This window comes from Parasteatoda tepidariorum, chromosome 3 (assembly GCF_982258835.1).
Source record: "Parasteatoda tepidariorum strain Cologne lab strain chromosome 3, Ptep-v5.0, whole genome shotgun sequence".
Taxonomy (NCBI): domain Eukaryota; kingdom Metazoa; phylum Arthropoda; class Arachnida; order Araneae; family Theridiidae; genus Parasteatoda; species Parasteatoda tepidariorum.
Window position 1 is genome coordinate 120685621 of NC_141757.1, and position 16392 is coordinate 120702012.

The window sequence follows — 16392 nt, forward strand, 5'->3', positions numbered from 1 at the left end:
AATTAAGCAGTTAAAGGAGCTAAAAATTGAAGTTTAACAGAGAGTGATTCCCGCGTTTCTTTCAGAAAAAATATGTCAACAAAAGTAATCCCCTTCGATCCCTTAAAAGCTTGCTTCTGTTTTCCTAGAACATCTAGATAATTGCTTGTTTAAGACAACTGTGACTAACCTACAAATGCATGGTTCTGGAAATATATGATATTTTATAAAAGGACAAAAAGCCTAGGGTCGTAAAGCCCAGGGCAATTTAAAGAAGTCAAAGGAAGGACATTTTCCCATGGTGTAAAAGGAGATGCCTATATTTTGAGGGGTCAGATAACTGTCTCGGTTGGTGATCTGCAGGTGTTGAGAGTCAAGGAATGCTCTTTAAAATATATGTCAGTGAAGGATGCATTTTATTACACCAGGGAAGGGTAAAAGAGAGGCAACTATTTTAGTTTCCTAAACGCTTGTTTTATTTTTTTTATGCTGAGCCCTTCTTTTGGTTAAATTTTAATTTTAACATTTTTTCTTAATAAATTAGAAATTGTCATATGTGGAAGAAAATTCAAACAAAACAGACGTATTTGTCTCGGTTGGGGGGGGGGGTTATTTTATTTTTTTATCTGAAAAATAGCTTCGAAAGGTGAAAAAAAATAGTAGTTTCTTTTTCTGAAATTGCTAATTCTATTTTATAAACAAAAATTACTTTATTGTAGTGAATGTCAATGTTTCAGAAGGAATGACGCTCATCAATTAAATTTACGAGGAAAATAAAGTATGCTACTTGAAAAATAGCTTAAAAGTAGAAAAAAATGAGTTAAATAGTAATTAATCTTTATTTTCGTGAATGTCTGAATTACAGAAGAAGCAAAGTACTTTCTTAGCTCCCTCGTTTTTATTTAAGAGGAAAATAAAATTTTCTACTTGAAAAGTATCTTTAAATTTGCTTTTCCTTAAAAAAAAATTTAGGCAGATTTCTTTTTTTATTTGGAGGAAAATTAAGTTATCTATTTGAAAAATAACTTAAATGTTGAAAAAAATAGCTTTTTTCTCTTTCTGAATGTACTAATTCTACTAAAACTTACTTTTGAGAATGTCTAAATTTCAGAAGGGGTTAAGCACTTCTTTACAATTTTGAAACAAAATAAAGTTTTCTACCCTCAAAAAATAGAGTGAAAATAAAGATATTTTTTCACTTTACTTCCCCAAATTTCAAAAGGCACCTTATTTGCCCATTCAAGTTAATTTCAGAACAACATAAAGTTTCTTATTAGGGGTATAGCTTCAAAAATGCCTTTCCGCTCCTCTTTTCTGTGAAGCGTTTCTGCTCTTTTGAGGAAGGGAAATAATTCTCGGTAAGAGTCTTTCACCCTATGTTAAAGTCGATTGTAACTACGAAAAAGAAGATTTTAGCAAATTTTCACACAAAACTCTTTCATATATATATATATAAATACATATATAAACTATTTTGAAAAAATGTCGCGTCCCAGGCAGCAAAAAGATATGATCTAATATTAGAAAGATGTAATATAATACTGCCCTGCTAGAAAACGCTATCCTTCTGAATCTTATCTTCTAATATTAGACATAATATTATGTAAGATTAACTATTATTCGATCTGATATTCGAACTTTAAAAATTAACATCTATTTCATTACTTTTGATGCTGTGTTACTTTTTTGTGGCACGGCACATCAAATTATTAATAAATAAATATTTATTTCTAAAAGAAAACAATTAATTAAATTTTTCACGAAATACCTTTTTTCCCAATAAAATTTTATGCTATATAACGCAAAGAAATATTACTTTCGTTTTCGCGAATGATAAACAGGGGGGAAGGTGGGCGCATAATGCGCCCATTTAAAGCTTGGGGGGGATTTTTACACTAAATAATACGAATAGTTTTGGGGGGGGGGAATTTAGACGAGAGAATTTTTTTTTTAAGTACGTAAATAAAAGAAGCTAACGTAGCACTATTTCGAACAAGCTAACATGGAAGGTGGAAGTTAGCAAATTTTTGGGGGGTGGGATGGGGTTGGGGGCTGGATCAACAGTCGACTGACGAGTTGTTTACAAGCCGTCCGCCATATTTGTGTTTTGTCCAACTACTTCTCTTTCGTTACTGTTTCGGATATTTATGAACTTGGAAATGTCAGGTAAAAAGAAAAATCATTTATCTCTTAAAAAGAAAGTTCAACGACATATAAAATTGACTGAAAAGCAGTTGATTTTGGACTCTCTTGTTAATAAGGCCAGACGAAATTATTTAATATCTTCTTGCCCCTCTTCTGAAAGGTCATTATGTTTTGTATGATCATTAAAAGACTTTATGTTTTGATTTTCGATCTATATTCTGGTTTTCTTTCTTTTAAAATATTACTTTTGAAACGTAATCTGTAAAATTATCTTAAGGATGAAAATGTTCATATTCAAATTTAAGCAATAGTTTTCAACTCTTTTAATTTCTAATTTACGTTATTTAAGAGGCCAAGTGAAAGAAAATGAATCTGCCTTTTAACAATCTTCAAAGCTAGATTGCTATATATCGAGTTAATATGAAATTTGTTAATGTAATTAAATATTAAGAACAAATTAAGTTTTGTCTTAAGAAAATGACTAGCAATGTCAAGCATTACGATACTTAAAATCATTTGTTTTGATAAAAACAATTCTTTCCAATTTTTGTTTTACTTTGGTTCAAGTATATATTAAATATCATCTGAATTTTAAGTATTTTTATTTTATCAAAGTAAATTATTTGCAGATTTAATATTACTTAAAATCATTTGTTTTGATAAAAACAATTATTTCCAATTTTTGTTTTACTTTGGTTCAGGGTTGGCAGGTTTTTGACATGTGACAGTTTTTGACAGTTTAAACCATGGTTTAAACCGTCACGTCAAAAACCTTACTGTCAAAAATGTCAAAAACCTATATTCATATGTAAAATTTAATTAATACATAAAATTTATCTATTTTTTATAAAGGATAGTGTTTCTAAATATGTTCTAGAAAAAATAAATTTAAAATTTTGAAGAAACACTTATATTTTGAATAGTAACCAAAATCTTGTACTTTTGAAAGCTCACATCTTTTGTAATATTATGTATTCATTTTCATGAGTTATTGAAAATCTGCAGTGATATTATTAAGAAATTTATTTATAACCAAATTTAGTGTATAGTATAGATTATACTAAAAATTAGACATTTTTAAAGATAAACATTAGCAGTTTTGTACATTAGACATCTTTTAAAGAAAAATCTTTTTAATATTCTTTTAAATCTACTTAATAATCTTTTTAACATAAGACAATACAAATTTAAGTGCTTTCTGTTAAATACACAGAGTAGTTAGTGTCGATTTACAGTATATTCAGCCTATTCATTTACTATGCTGAAAATTTAGTTTATCCAAATACTTGTGAATTTCATTTTGCTGAATACTATATACATAGTTTTGTTGAATATCTAAATATTCAGCTGTTGAATAATTACTTCTTGCTTTCAAGATATGCATTATTTGTATTCTTAATACAAGTGGGGAAAAAAATTAAGAGGTAAAAATTGTTTTAAAATGATAAGTGTAATAATTATAAATAAATATAATAAACAATATGAATTATATTTATCATTATTCCCAAATATAACTACTTTTAAATTCAAATTAACATACTGGATAATAAAGATATTCAGTATAACATTAAATTTTTTTTTCATACACTTGTATCAAGTTTGTATTTATACAACATAACTTGTAAGTTCCTTATAAATATTAGTTATATGCTCCTTATATGTCAAAAATGCATAGTAATAAACTTTTAATTTTCTTAAGTATCAAAAAAAAAAAAAGTTTTTTTTTCAAAATATAAATATTTAAAAAAATTTTGTGCAAAATTTTTCTGCACATGCATTTGAATATAAATTTCTGAGATTTAAATCTGTTGTTTTACCTTAATTTTAATTAAAAAATATTTTAAAACCTGCTGATTACCTATAGTATAATTAAATTTCAATATAATGCATGGCAACTGCTGGTAGTTTTGAAGTTTATATATTTTTTTGGCAAACTTTAGTTTTTGACATTTTTGACGGGTTTTTGACGGTTTAAACCAGTATTATACCCTTGTCATGTCAAAAACCACTTTTTGACGTCAAAAACCCAACCCTGCTTTGGTTCAAGTATATAAAATATCATCTAAATTTTAAGTATTTTTATTTTATCAAAGTAAATTGTTTGCTGATTTAATATTAATTAAAGAAATTTTCCTTATACCGGTAATTTATTTGCATTTTTTATCTAAATTAACAAAATATTTCTTGCATCATAAGTTGTTTGCAATCTACTATAATTCAATATATTTTAAAAAAATGATATTATTACTTTGCAGACCCAATTATTCTACTTTTGAAAATAAAAATTCTGAGAATGAATCTCCATCCAATGATATTCCAATCCAATCCAATGATACTCCATCCAATGATATCATAGGATCCAATGATATTATTATTTCTGAAAATGTAAATGATTTGGAATCAGTAATAAATTTTGATATTGAAAGTGATTTCAGCTGGTCACAGTCTGAAGACAGTAGACTTTCCAGCTCTAGTCAATCAGATAATGAGGAATTGGAATCTGGTTCACCCTCTAATTGTAACACGACTAATCCTTGTGATGAAGAGTCCTTGTTGTTCCAACTGAAAGAATGGGCTGTTAGATTTAAAATTAAGCATAATGCTTTAAATTCATTGCTAAAAATGTTAGGTACTTTTCACCCAGAGCTACCTCTTGACAGTAGAACTTTATTAAAAACTGCTAGGCAGTCCAATGTTGTGAAACTTGAAAACGGCGAATATTGTTATTTCAGTATAACGAACTATTTTAAGCGACTGAATCTAATTGATTTATGTCCCGACAAAGTTATCAAGATGTGTTTTCATGTTGACGGTTTACCGATCAGCAAGAGCACTGAACTTCAGTTTTGGCCCCTTTTAGGAATGATAGCTGGTATCTATTCACTTTCTCCATTCGTCATTGCTTGTTACTGTGGTCAATCCAAACCACTGTCTCAAAGACAGTTTTTTGAAAAATTCATCTTAGAAGTTAAGGAATTAAAAGATAATGGCTTTCAGCAGAACAGTATTAAATTTAGATTTTCAATCGAGCATTTTAGCTGCGATGCTCCTGCTCGAGCATGGGTAAAATGCGTGAAATCTCACAATGCTTTTTGGGGATGTGAGAAATGTGTTCAAAAGGGATCATCTGTTGATGGGCACGTTAAGTTTCTGGACATGTTAAGTCCCAAAAGAGCTGATGAGGATTTTGTTTCCCTTGCCCATCCCGAACACCACAATGGGATTTCTCCACTTACTTCACTGGAAATGGGTTTAGTTTCTCAATTCCCTCTGGATCCAATGCATCTAGTTGACTTGGGAGTGACAAGAAAGTTGATCCTTTATTGGATCCGGAATGGCAAGCGACAAAAAGTAAACAGTTGCCGAATCAGTGGCAGACAGTCTGCAGAAGCTTCTGAAAAGCTTACTTCATTAAAAGAATGTCTGCCTTCTGAATTCAGTCGTCAGCCAAGATCTCTAAAAGAGGTGGATAGGTGGAAGGCCACTGAATTCCGCACCTTTTTATTATACACAGGTCCTATTGTTATGAGAAATATTTTGCCTGAACCACTGTATATACATTTTTTATGTTTACATGTTGCTATATCTGTTCTGTCGAATCCTTTGTTGTGCAGTAATGATATTTACATTTCTTTTGCTGAGCAGATGTTATACTCCTTTGTTGAAGATATGCAGAAATATTACGGCGATGCTTCCATTGTATATAATGTTCATAATTTGCTGCACTTAGCAGATGACGTTAGGCGACATGGAAGCTTGCCTAATTTTTCTGCGTATAAATTTGAAAACTATCTTGGCCAATTAAAACAACTTCTTAGAACAAAAACTAAACATCTGGCTCAAATAAGCAAACGTTTGTCTGAGGATACTTCTTTTATCAAACCAAAACTGACCATTAATGTAACATGGTTGCATCCTTTAGGGAATGGCACATCTGAATGTGAATATGGTGCAGTTTTGTTTGATAACAGAAGATTTTCAACAATCAACTGCAAAGATTCTTGTATACAATTAAAGAATAAAAAGTTAATGAAAATAAGGCATATTTTAAGAAAATCTTCAGGCGAATGCATATTTCTCTGCAACCAGTTTTCAACCATAGATTATTTTTACAACCAACCATGCGACTCAGAGCTTACAGCTATGTTTAAATTTGATCGTTTAGGAAATGAACTCATTACAGTCAAATTTAGTGACGTGTTTGCAAAATGTATTTGTAGCTGGGAGTTAAAAATAATTATAGTCCTCATTCATAAATTCGTAGATATTTAAATTTTTCTTATATAGGTGTTTATTTGCTATTGTATAAATTTTTTGTTTATTTTTATTTTTCAAAATATGATGTATACCTAACTGAAGGGCAAGAAGTTTACTTTTTATATTAATCATTGCATATTTCGTCTGGTCTTAGAAAAAGCACTCTCACTGTACACTTGGGTGATTCTATGGTGTAGGGACATTTAGAAATTATTATTTTGCCTATTTTTATAAATATATTTGCATATTTCTTGCACATTTAATAAAATTATTTTCATGTGTTCATATTTTTAAAAAAATTACAAATTATTCCTGGCCTAGATACATGTTTTCCAAAAAATAAATAATTAAAAACAAATACAAAATATTTATATGTGCAAAACCATGGAATTACCTATTTTGCTCAACTGTATTTCACTTTTGAAATATTAAACTCTAAATATTTTACTATTTTTATATTGCTATACAATAGATTTTGAGAAAAGCGGATTGACAACTATTCTCTTTCCTTGATAATGTTAATAAGGCTAAAATAATTTTTCAGAGAATTGATTAAAAAAAATTGAGTTGTGAATTTTTTTTTTTGTAATATGTAGCTTTCTATATAAAAGTATTAAATATGAAAAAATCTCATTTGCGAATTTCTTGTCGCTTGTGTTGATTTTTCTATTGCACGCCAGTATAATTCAAATGGATGTTGCCTCTTTGTTGATAGTAAAACAAGTTAATTATGTTATACATTTAAATGTGCAGTTGAAATATCAGTATAAGTTCCAAAAATTTAAAATTAGAATTTTTGTATATATCTAATTTTTGTAAGATGTTTTGGTATAATAATAAATATAAATTTTTAATCTTAATTTTTCAAATATAAATTTTTTAAAATTTGTTTTTGCAAATTCTATTTTAACGTTGATAATGTTAGCAACGGAAAGAGAATAGTTGTCATTCAGTTTTTTAAAAATCGATTGTGAAGACACGTGTTTCTTTTTTTCAATTGCATTGTAATTTCACTATTTACAATTATTCTAAATGGAAAATTAATACTTGAATTGTTATTTATTTTTTATTTATTTATTTTGAGTAATAAAATAACGACCTCTTTTCACTTTGACGGGCTATCCAAAACTTGTCTAAAATGTTTATAATTACATTTTTTTGAGCTATAAAGTTATAATGAATCATAGTTTTTATTTTCTCTTCAAAACAGTTATCCTTATTTTTACACTCTTTCTGAACAATTTTGGGAAGAATGTCACCAATTTTTTTTCTTTCTTTTTGTTTTTGAACTTAACAGCTTGCAGAGCTGAAATAGGTAGAGAAATATTGTGCTGATTTGTTTCATCATGTAAATATGCTTATGCATTATGCACTTAATTTGACATCTTGCATTATATGTATATTGTTATACTTCATTCCTTCATCATAATTTTTGTACTGTGTGTATAAATGTTTAATTTTATTGTATGTAAAAATCTATTTCAAAGGAAAAAAGTATGCTGTTGTGATTTTCACAGAAAGTGACACTGTCGAAGTCATACCGACTAAGTGGTTATTGAGCAAAGATGTGGCAAAGTGGCCTAGCAAGTTGCCCACTTATCAAATTACTAAGTATCTGCGGGACAACTTGCCTGCAGATGACCAATGGGAGAATTTTAAAGTTAAAGTTCTTTGCTCTTCCCGTTAGTATTTCTTCTTTTTTTTAATTTTCATTAAGATTTTACGAAGATAACAAAAAATAAATAATTTAATTTTAGGTTCTTTTAAAAGTGCCCACATTAAAGCTCAAGAAGCACAACAAACATCAAATCTTGAGTCATCTGCAACTGAAGATGATGCAACTAATACAAAAAGGAAACGGCAAATACCTCTACGATTTAAGCATGATTCTAGCACAGATGATGATCTTGAAAATTGTTTAAATTTTAAGAAATCTCCTAGAAAGAAAAAGTTTAAGGTACCCACCCTTCCCTCCTCAAGTTGTGAGTATTTTTTTTATTTATTTATCTTTACTTTTAAAGTCAACATTTTAAATATAAGATTTATTTCACTTTATATAGTCACCACTGAAGTCCCGGCTGTTGTGCAGTCATCCCAAAGCTATTCGGAATCTATGTTGGCAGGCAGTGACATTGCAGTTACTCTCAATGGTATGTATATGTTCAAATTTGATTTGATTTTAATGCTATCGTATACAGTGTGCTTTAATATAAAATATTAAAAATTGCAAAGTTTTACTATATTTATTTAATCAAGTCAGGTTAGCAAATATAGGTTTATGTATAATAAGTATCTGTTATTTTTATGTTTTATAAAATTATTGGCTAACTTTTTCACCTTGTTTTAAAGTATTATTAAATTTTTGCTTAATTCTAAGATAAGTTTGCTTTTTATCATTTATGTAGAGGTCCCACCAATTCCCATTGAGTTTGATGAAGTTACACAGACTTCCAGCCAGAAATGTTTCCAGCAGAATAATTTGTATCCAGAAACCTCTGTTACAGTGCCTGAAATTACCGATGTTGTTGAAGCCAATGCTGCCTCATTATGAGTGAGTTGTTATTAATTATTTCTATCATTATTTATTGATAATGATTTAATAAAAGTTGTTTTAATATATAGTCTTTTATAAACTTATAACATTTAAATATTTTTTTACATAATATTGTAAATTATTTTTCAACAAATTTTGCAAAGAAGTGTAACGTTTTGTAGATTGACCAACTGCACCAATTAAAAAACGTTCTTAACTAAATGATGACGTTTGTTCACACCCATTTCGATGAATTCGCAGTTCATCACTCAGGAGTAGAGCTCTCGGTTGATCCATCCTATCATGTCTTTTTATGTCATAATTATGGATTCTAATATATTTATCCTTTTTAGTAATTTCAATAGTTCATATTAGACATGTACAGGGTATCCGCGCACCTGGAAAGTCATGGAAAGTCATGAATTTCAGTATTGAACAAAATTTGTCATGAAATGTCATGATTTTTGCTATTTTTTTTAAAAAAAATCATGGAAAGTCATGGATTTAGGTCTCCCAGTGTTGCAAGTGCTGCGCCAATTGCGCCGATCCGTGCCAATTGTGAAAACCTGCGCCTACACGCTCCAAATTGAAGTAGTAGGCTTAAATTGCGCCACTCTGTGCCGAAAGGGATATTTCCCCCTGGGTATCGCCAAGTCACAATTTTGCGGCAACCCAGCTACTGCCGTGTGGGGGGTTGCTCTGGATTCAGTGGGAAGGATTCTTGCACTCTCATGTGCAACTCTGCTTCATTTTGCAAGATATTCTAAATTTCAGATTTCATTTTTCACTCTCTCAATTGGAACCGAGACTTCCCACGAATTTTCGGGGACCAGCTAAACATTGCCAAATTTTAATAGCAAAAGAAAATTTTACTTCTCTTGTTAATTTCATCGTTATTGAAGTGCTATCGTTTTCGTCAATGGCAAGCTAATGGCCTTCTTGCTCTATTCTATTTATAGAATAGTACCCATGATCTTGGAATTAACTTGGGGACCATTCACTAAGTACATGTTTTCATGTTGATCCTCAGAGCAGTCAAGAATCACAAAGGTTTAAAACCTCAAAATTTCCATCTCCCTTTTATTCATTTAATTAATAAATATAGAATTAATTGAGTTTCTTAAACGTAAATTTTTATCTGAGGGACCATCCACTAATTGCAAATTGTTTGCAAACATTTTTTTATACTTTATTACTTTTCTTTCACTAAATTTTTTTTTTACTTATTGCATTTTATTATTGTATTATTATATTACTTTCAAAATTTTCGGTGCTCTTATTTTGTTTTAGGAAAAAACTTAATAATATTTAGAGGCAAGATTTTAAATAAGTATGAAGAGAGGGGCTTTCAGAATTTTTAAAGCAGCAAATAAATCTCCTGTTTTTCAGATTTGTCATTCAAAAATACTTTAATTCATCTCATAAAGACTTGATTTAAAACAATTGATGTAAAAATTTTAAATTATTATAGATTTGTTAAATATTATGAGTGTAGGGACAATATAATAATTTACTTCTGACAAAAATTTTTTAGCTTCAATACTCATTGTATGTGCATTTTAAAATTATTTAATTTTTTTAATTATTTCATTAATGGAATACTGTACTAGGTAATCAATTTTAATTTAAAAAATTTAGGGTCCATTCACTAATTAACATTAGTAATATAAATTTATTAAAGTTTGCTTAATTCTTTACATATTTTTATAAATTCGGTATGATCAATATTAATCTTGTTAATGTTTTGTTGAATATACGACTATAAATAACATTTATTTAAATTTTAAGAAAAATATACTCAATAACCTTTAATAGTTAAATTAATTAGAGTTTTAAATTATCTTTTACACAATTAAATAAAGTAATTATTAATTTAAAAAATAGTATGAGCCACTCAATATTGAATTTATATTGCTTTTGTCAAAAGCTCATTTTTAAGAAATGTTTCGGCTAAATTAGATAAATTTTTAGGTCTTTTCCAAACTGAGACACCATTGATTCACTTGCTGTATGATGAAATGGTGTCTCTAGTTTAAACATTGTTAGGGCGTTTTTTAAAGAGTTCTGCTTTTCTTAGTTTGACAGGAAAGCACTTAAAATCTTTGTTTGTTGAAAATGCAGAAATTTGGCAAAATTCAAATTTAATAGATGTTGCACTAGATACCACAAATGCGATGACATCCTTATCTTTTTCTTCTTCAAAAAAAAAAAAAAAAAAAATTCTATGTCCTAATAATTCTATTTCTCTTATCTGAGGCTAAGTCGAGGATAGCAGAATATTTAACAGTATTGGAAGATGCCAAAAAGAAACTTAATTTGTTTATGCAAGGACCTTCAAAAAAGTGTAAAAAATAAGATATGTTATTAATGAACAAAAAACTCTTGTTATTAAATTCTTGTTTTAATTTTTTTTTTTTTAAATATGCTTCAAATTTTGTTTTGCTGCTCCAAAATTGTTTTTTTTTTTTTTTTTTTTTTTTTGCTCCAATTAATCTAATTTCATCCTGTTCCAAATATCTGAATTCCTAACAAAATCACCACTCAGGCATATTTTATTAGAATATAAAGTTATTTTATCATGTTCTTTAAAAATTATGGTGTTCTTTCAAAAAATGAGGGAAAAAAACATCATTTCTAGAGGGAATTATCTTTTAAACTCTTCTGTGATTTAAGAATTTTTATTATTTATTTTTTTAAAAACTTTATTAATTTAAAATTCTAGTTGAAGCAAACCAGTCATTGGCGAATTTTTTTTATTCCGAAATGAGAACAGAAAAATCAGGAGTATTTCTTTCCTTTCAGATGAGCAAGAAAAGTTTCTTTAGAATATAATTCTACAGAAAAAAAAATTATTTGCTTTTAAAAATTATTTTTTTCAGCTTTTTTATTGTTTCAACTCTTTCTTTACTCTGTTTTTTAAATTTAAAATCTAAATATGAAGATGCAGAGTATAGCAGTTTTGGTTATACCTATAATTTCAATTAATGTTATTATAATGCATTTTTTAGTTTATTGTTGCATTTTTGTCCGAGAAAATAGTAACTTTGTTAAGTCATGAAAAACTCTTGGAAATAGTCATGGAAAATCATGAAAAGTCATGAATTTGAAAATCTAAAATGTAGCAGATACCCTGCATGTAGTTATTGGCATCTATAGAAAGTAAATTCTACGAGCTGTAATGGAGCTCTCATCTGTACCTCAATGCTTAGCAGTCACTTATTATTCAGTGTTTATGTCCTATTGCTAAAGCTATGACAATGTAGCTAATGTATGTTTCTCTCACCATTTTGTCCATACATCATCACATTTATTTGCAGCTTAAACTTATCTTTTTGATGTTACCATGATAGTTACGCATTGTGTTGAATCTACCATTAAAGTCATGGAATTAGCTTAAGTGCCCTGGTAATTATTATGTACATTTGTCACCCCAGTGAACGATGCAGTCCCTACAGTGTCAAGTATGGCAGAAAAAAGTTGTCTGTTTAAGATCCAATACAAATTATTTTTACATTTGAAGTTTTTATTTTGTTTATTGCAACTGCAAATATTAAAATTTGATTTTATCTTTTATTTAGTGAAGCGTTTGTTTTATGAATTGGAGCGGTTGAGGCTGCAGATAAAAAAAATGGCACATGAGCATGCCCAAATGAATGCCACATTAGTAGGGTTACAAATTGATGCTGGAAAAAGGGTTGCCACTCCCATTACTTCCAATCTTATTCCGGACCTTAATTTGCCAATCCAAACAGATGATGATTTAGTTCGTTTAAATCAAAAGTTATCAGAAGATACTAAATTGTCTTCAATTTTGGTAATTATAACATTTTTAAAATATTTTTTAATTGATTAACTCATTAATAATTATTAACATAATATTTCAGAGATTTTTTTTTTTTGTGTGTATGTGTGCAATATTTAATTCTTTGTAGACTTTAAAAGCAAATCAAATTATTGTAGCCACTTAAATTTAAAAAGCTACAAGCAGTTTCTTATTTATTTTTGAGAAAATGTTGATTTCTTACATAATGAAGTCATAAATCCTTTCTTTTTATGTCATTTAATCTTTCGAAAATAATATATTCAGCATATATATTATCTAAAATTAATGAAATATAGAGTACAAAAGTGGTACTAAAAGCGTATATGGTGTTGGTCCAATAAGGGTTAAATCTCTTTTAAATATATTTAAACATTTCTTAAATTTTAATCATTTAGATATTTTTTGCTGCTAGAAAACAAAAAAAAAAAATTAATAAGCTTTCACCATTTAGATGTTTATTTAAAATATAATCTTTTACGGTAGGACTAAGACAAAACACATTTCTAATTAAATTTTTAAAAAAAAGAGAAATTAAAATAAATAATAAAAAGTTAAGTTTTTATTATTTTACTAATTCCAAACATTTTGTAAAATAACCATCATAATAATTGTTTGTTAATCATACAATGGAAAATTTTTCAAATTAAAATTAATTTTTAAAAGTGTTTACTTTAGTAAAATTTATTTGTATATTTAGTTAGATTTGCTTTGTTCTTTTACTTTACATTTTATTGCAACTTGTCTTACAGCAATACTAAATTATGCATAAGCTGGTTCCTTAAGATTTTTCTGTCTATTTTACTTCAATAATAACTTTTTTGCTTTTATTTTTTTTAGGTTAGCTACCTTTCAAATATATCTTATGGCAAAAATTTGTCCTTCTTTACCACTAACTTATTAAAAAAATTTTTTGTGAAAGATGTTGCTCTGCAATACAGTAGACTTGGGAGAAAGGGAAAGAAATCTCTTGAAGACTTGAGAGAAATATTCCATGTGCTTTTGGGTATGCATTTTTTATTTCTGAACTATGAATAACATGAATTTCAATTTCTTAAAAATTTTACCAAGCTTCATGACCTGGGTGATATTGAGTGTGTTTCATGGAAAATGAAGAGGCATTTGTTCTATGTTGGTGAAAAAGAGAATGAATATTTAAAGTTAATTGCTTAGAATTTTAGTCATTGAGTTGTTGAATCTATAGTTCATCATCACATACTATATAGCTTATATGTGAAAAAAAACTAAAAAGCAATACTTATATTCTAAAGGAAAAGATAGATTTAAATTTAAGAGAATAGTTAAATATAAAAAGAAGTCTTCATGAAAATAACATTTAAGTTAAAATGTTTGATAAGAAAAAAGAAGGAAATAAAACGCGATACCCATACATGCTCCACTGCTGTAAATTACATTGTTTGAAAATAGTCAAATTATGATAACATTAAGAATAAAACATTTAAATATATGTGTCCGAGAATTGCCAGGAATAAAATAGAATATCAGAACTTTCTTTTCCATAAACAACTTTCTTCTAAGCCTGGCTTTTGCCTGCTGTCACCTTGCCTCAATGTGCTAGTCTGTTTGTCCTTCAATTTTTGTGTTTTAACCTGATCTCAAACTATTAGTCAGGGAAGTTGTGGGAAATGAGTATAGTCTATCTTAACCATTAAATTCCACTGAACCGAGTGGGAAAAATGCAAATGGTTTCAATTTTAAACTAAGCCAGTTTTAAATGAGCTTTTTTTAACTTGCAAAGTAAAATAAAAAGTAATTTCTTATTGCAAAATTTATATTAATTATTTATTTAAAAATAAAAAATGTTTTGTTTTTTTTTTAAAATTGTTTACTTTACTTTTTTCCTCTTATTTTTATTAGCTACAATGGCACTCCGTTTTCCAGAAGTTAAACGGGAAGAGCTCTCTGAAAGACTTGGCAAGGTCCTCTCTAGTGCAAAAGAATGGGGTAATTCGAAGAAAAGATCTTCGCTGGTGGAGTTAAATTACCTCAGTAATTCATTGAATTTATCTGATAACTTGTAGATACGAAAAAGAAATTTATGTATGATCTGTGATGTATTCGGATGTGATAATTAATCAGAAGTTTTTATTTTTTCTCTTTTTATTTCATCTTTTTTTATTTCATTTTTTTAATTTCATTTTTTCACTGTGATATAACCAAGGAATTGTAAAAAATCAATAAAGAATTTAGCTTAATTATTTTTGAATTTATTGACTTAGCACAAATTTTTCTGTAATAATTTTCTTTGTAAACATTTTTCTTTTATCTTCATTTTGTCAACAAAACAATTACAAGTAATGTTTTAACAGTTTGTAATTTTTCTTAATACGATTGTAACTTTTTTACGTAACCCAATTTTATAGAGATTTTTTAACTAAGGGTTAAAAATTCAATCATATTTTTTAAAGTTGAGATAGAAACATTTTAGATTGACTGTGTTTTAGTAATAATAAACGAATAATGTCATTAAGCCTAGAAAAAAAGGGAAATTATTTTTTATCAATAAAAGATAAGCTGCTCAAAATTTAGCATTCAATTTTTAGTGTATTTTATTATATATTAGTACAAATTCAGCAAGATAAAACGCAATATTACTTGGTTTTGAAATTTAAATGTTAAGTAAATTTTTTGGAAAAAATTGCTGGTTTAATACATAGTAACTTTTAATTCAATTATAGAATTATTACATTTTTCTGATGTGCCATGTATTTTTTTTTTTTTTTTTTTAAATAAGAATTTAATAACTAATTTCAATATTAAATCCTTTTCTGGTTTCACTGTCTGATGTCTTTGGTTTGAAAAAATATCTTCAGATGTCTTTGGGTTTTGTTTAAGTTTTTCTGTTAGGTGAAATTTCAGATATAGAAAAAATTAACTTACGTAAGTATTTCTCCATGCAATTTCAATAGAAGAAAAATATTTGGAAGTAAGTAATTTATTTTTAAATTATTTAAAGTGAAAATTTCCACTCAATTTGAATAAAAGTATAACTACAATTACATTGAGTGGGAAAAAAATTAAGAAAATATTAACATTATGAAATTGTATAATTTCATAATGTGAATAATAGTAATAGCGATATTATAAATTACCAGAGTAGAGACTTATAAAATATATTTTATAAACTAACAAATTGAATTAAGATTATGATAAACTTGGCTTGATTTTAAAAAATTTAAGAATACTTTTAAAATTAAAGGTAAACACTTGAAATGATATAAAATTTATCACTAAGATCTTGATATAAAGAAAGAAAAAAATTCAAAACTTAATTTATTTAAGTATTATTTCTTAATAAAAATAATTTGGAGTAAGAGGAAGGAAAATAGTTGGTAGTCGAATTCGGTAATGTAATTTTTTTAGAATTTATGTGTTGTTAAAGTAAATAATGCATGAAAAGACATTAAACTATTGTTCCATGTTTTACTGCTTCACAGCAATACATAAAAATTAAGTAAAATTATATCACCGCATTATTCTACCATCCATATCTTCCTCTTGCTTACTCCAAAATATAAAAAGCAATGCAAGATATCATACAAAATCTAATATTATATAGCATCAAAACTAATGCAAAATAACATTACTGCGAACTCTAGATAATATTAATTTGCATAAAATCTAATATTATATAATA

At 27.6% G+C, this 16392-nt stretch overlaps 2 protein-coding genes across 2 annotated transcripts; both read left to right on the forward strand.

Moving 5' to 3' along the window:
• The first annotated feature begins 2012 nt into the window (after positions 1-2012).
• LOC147814249 (uncharacterized) lies at positions 2013-14950 on the forward strand. Its single transcript, XM_087159984.1, has 8 exons — positions 2013-2145; positions 7869-8063; positions 8139-8363; positions 8442-8531; positions 8787-8932; positions 12493-12728; positions 13575-13740; positions 14613-14950. The coding sequence occupies exons 1-5, from the start codon at positions 2127-2129 to the stop codon at positions 8930-8932; spliced, it is 675 nt and encodes a 224-aa protein (XP_087016110.1). The 5' UTR covers positions 2013-2126; the 3' UTR covers positions 12493-12728; positions 13575-13740; positions 14613-14950.
• On the forward strand, positions 2034-6739 carry LOC147814250 (uncharacterized). Its single transcript, XM_087159983.1, has 2 exons — positions 2034-2826; positions 4172-6739. Exon 2 carries the CDS (start codon positions 4360-4362, stop codon positions 6394-6396), a length of 2037 nt encoding a protein of 678 aa, XP_087016109.1. The 5' UTR covers positions 2034-2826; positions 4172-4359; the 3' UTR covers positions 6397-6739.
• Positions 14951-16392: the final 1442 nt, after the last annotated feature.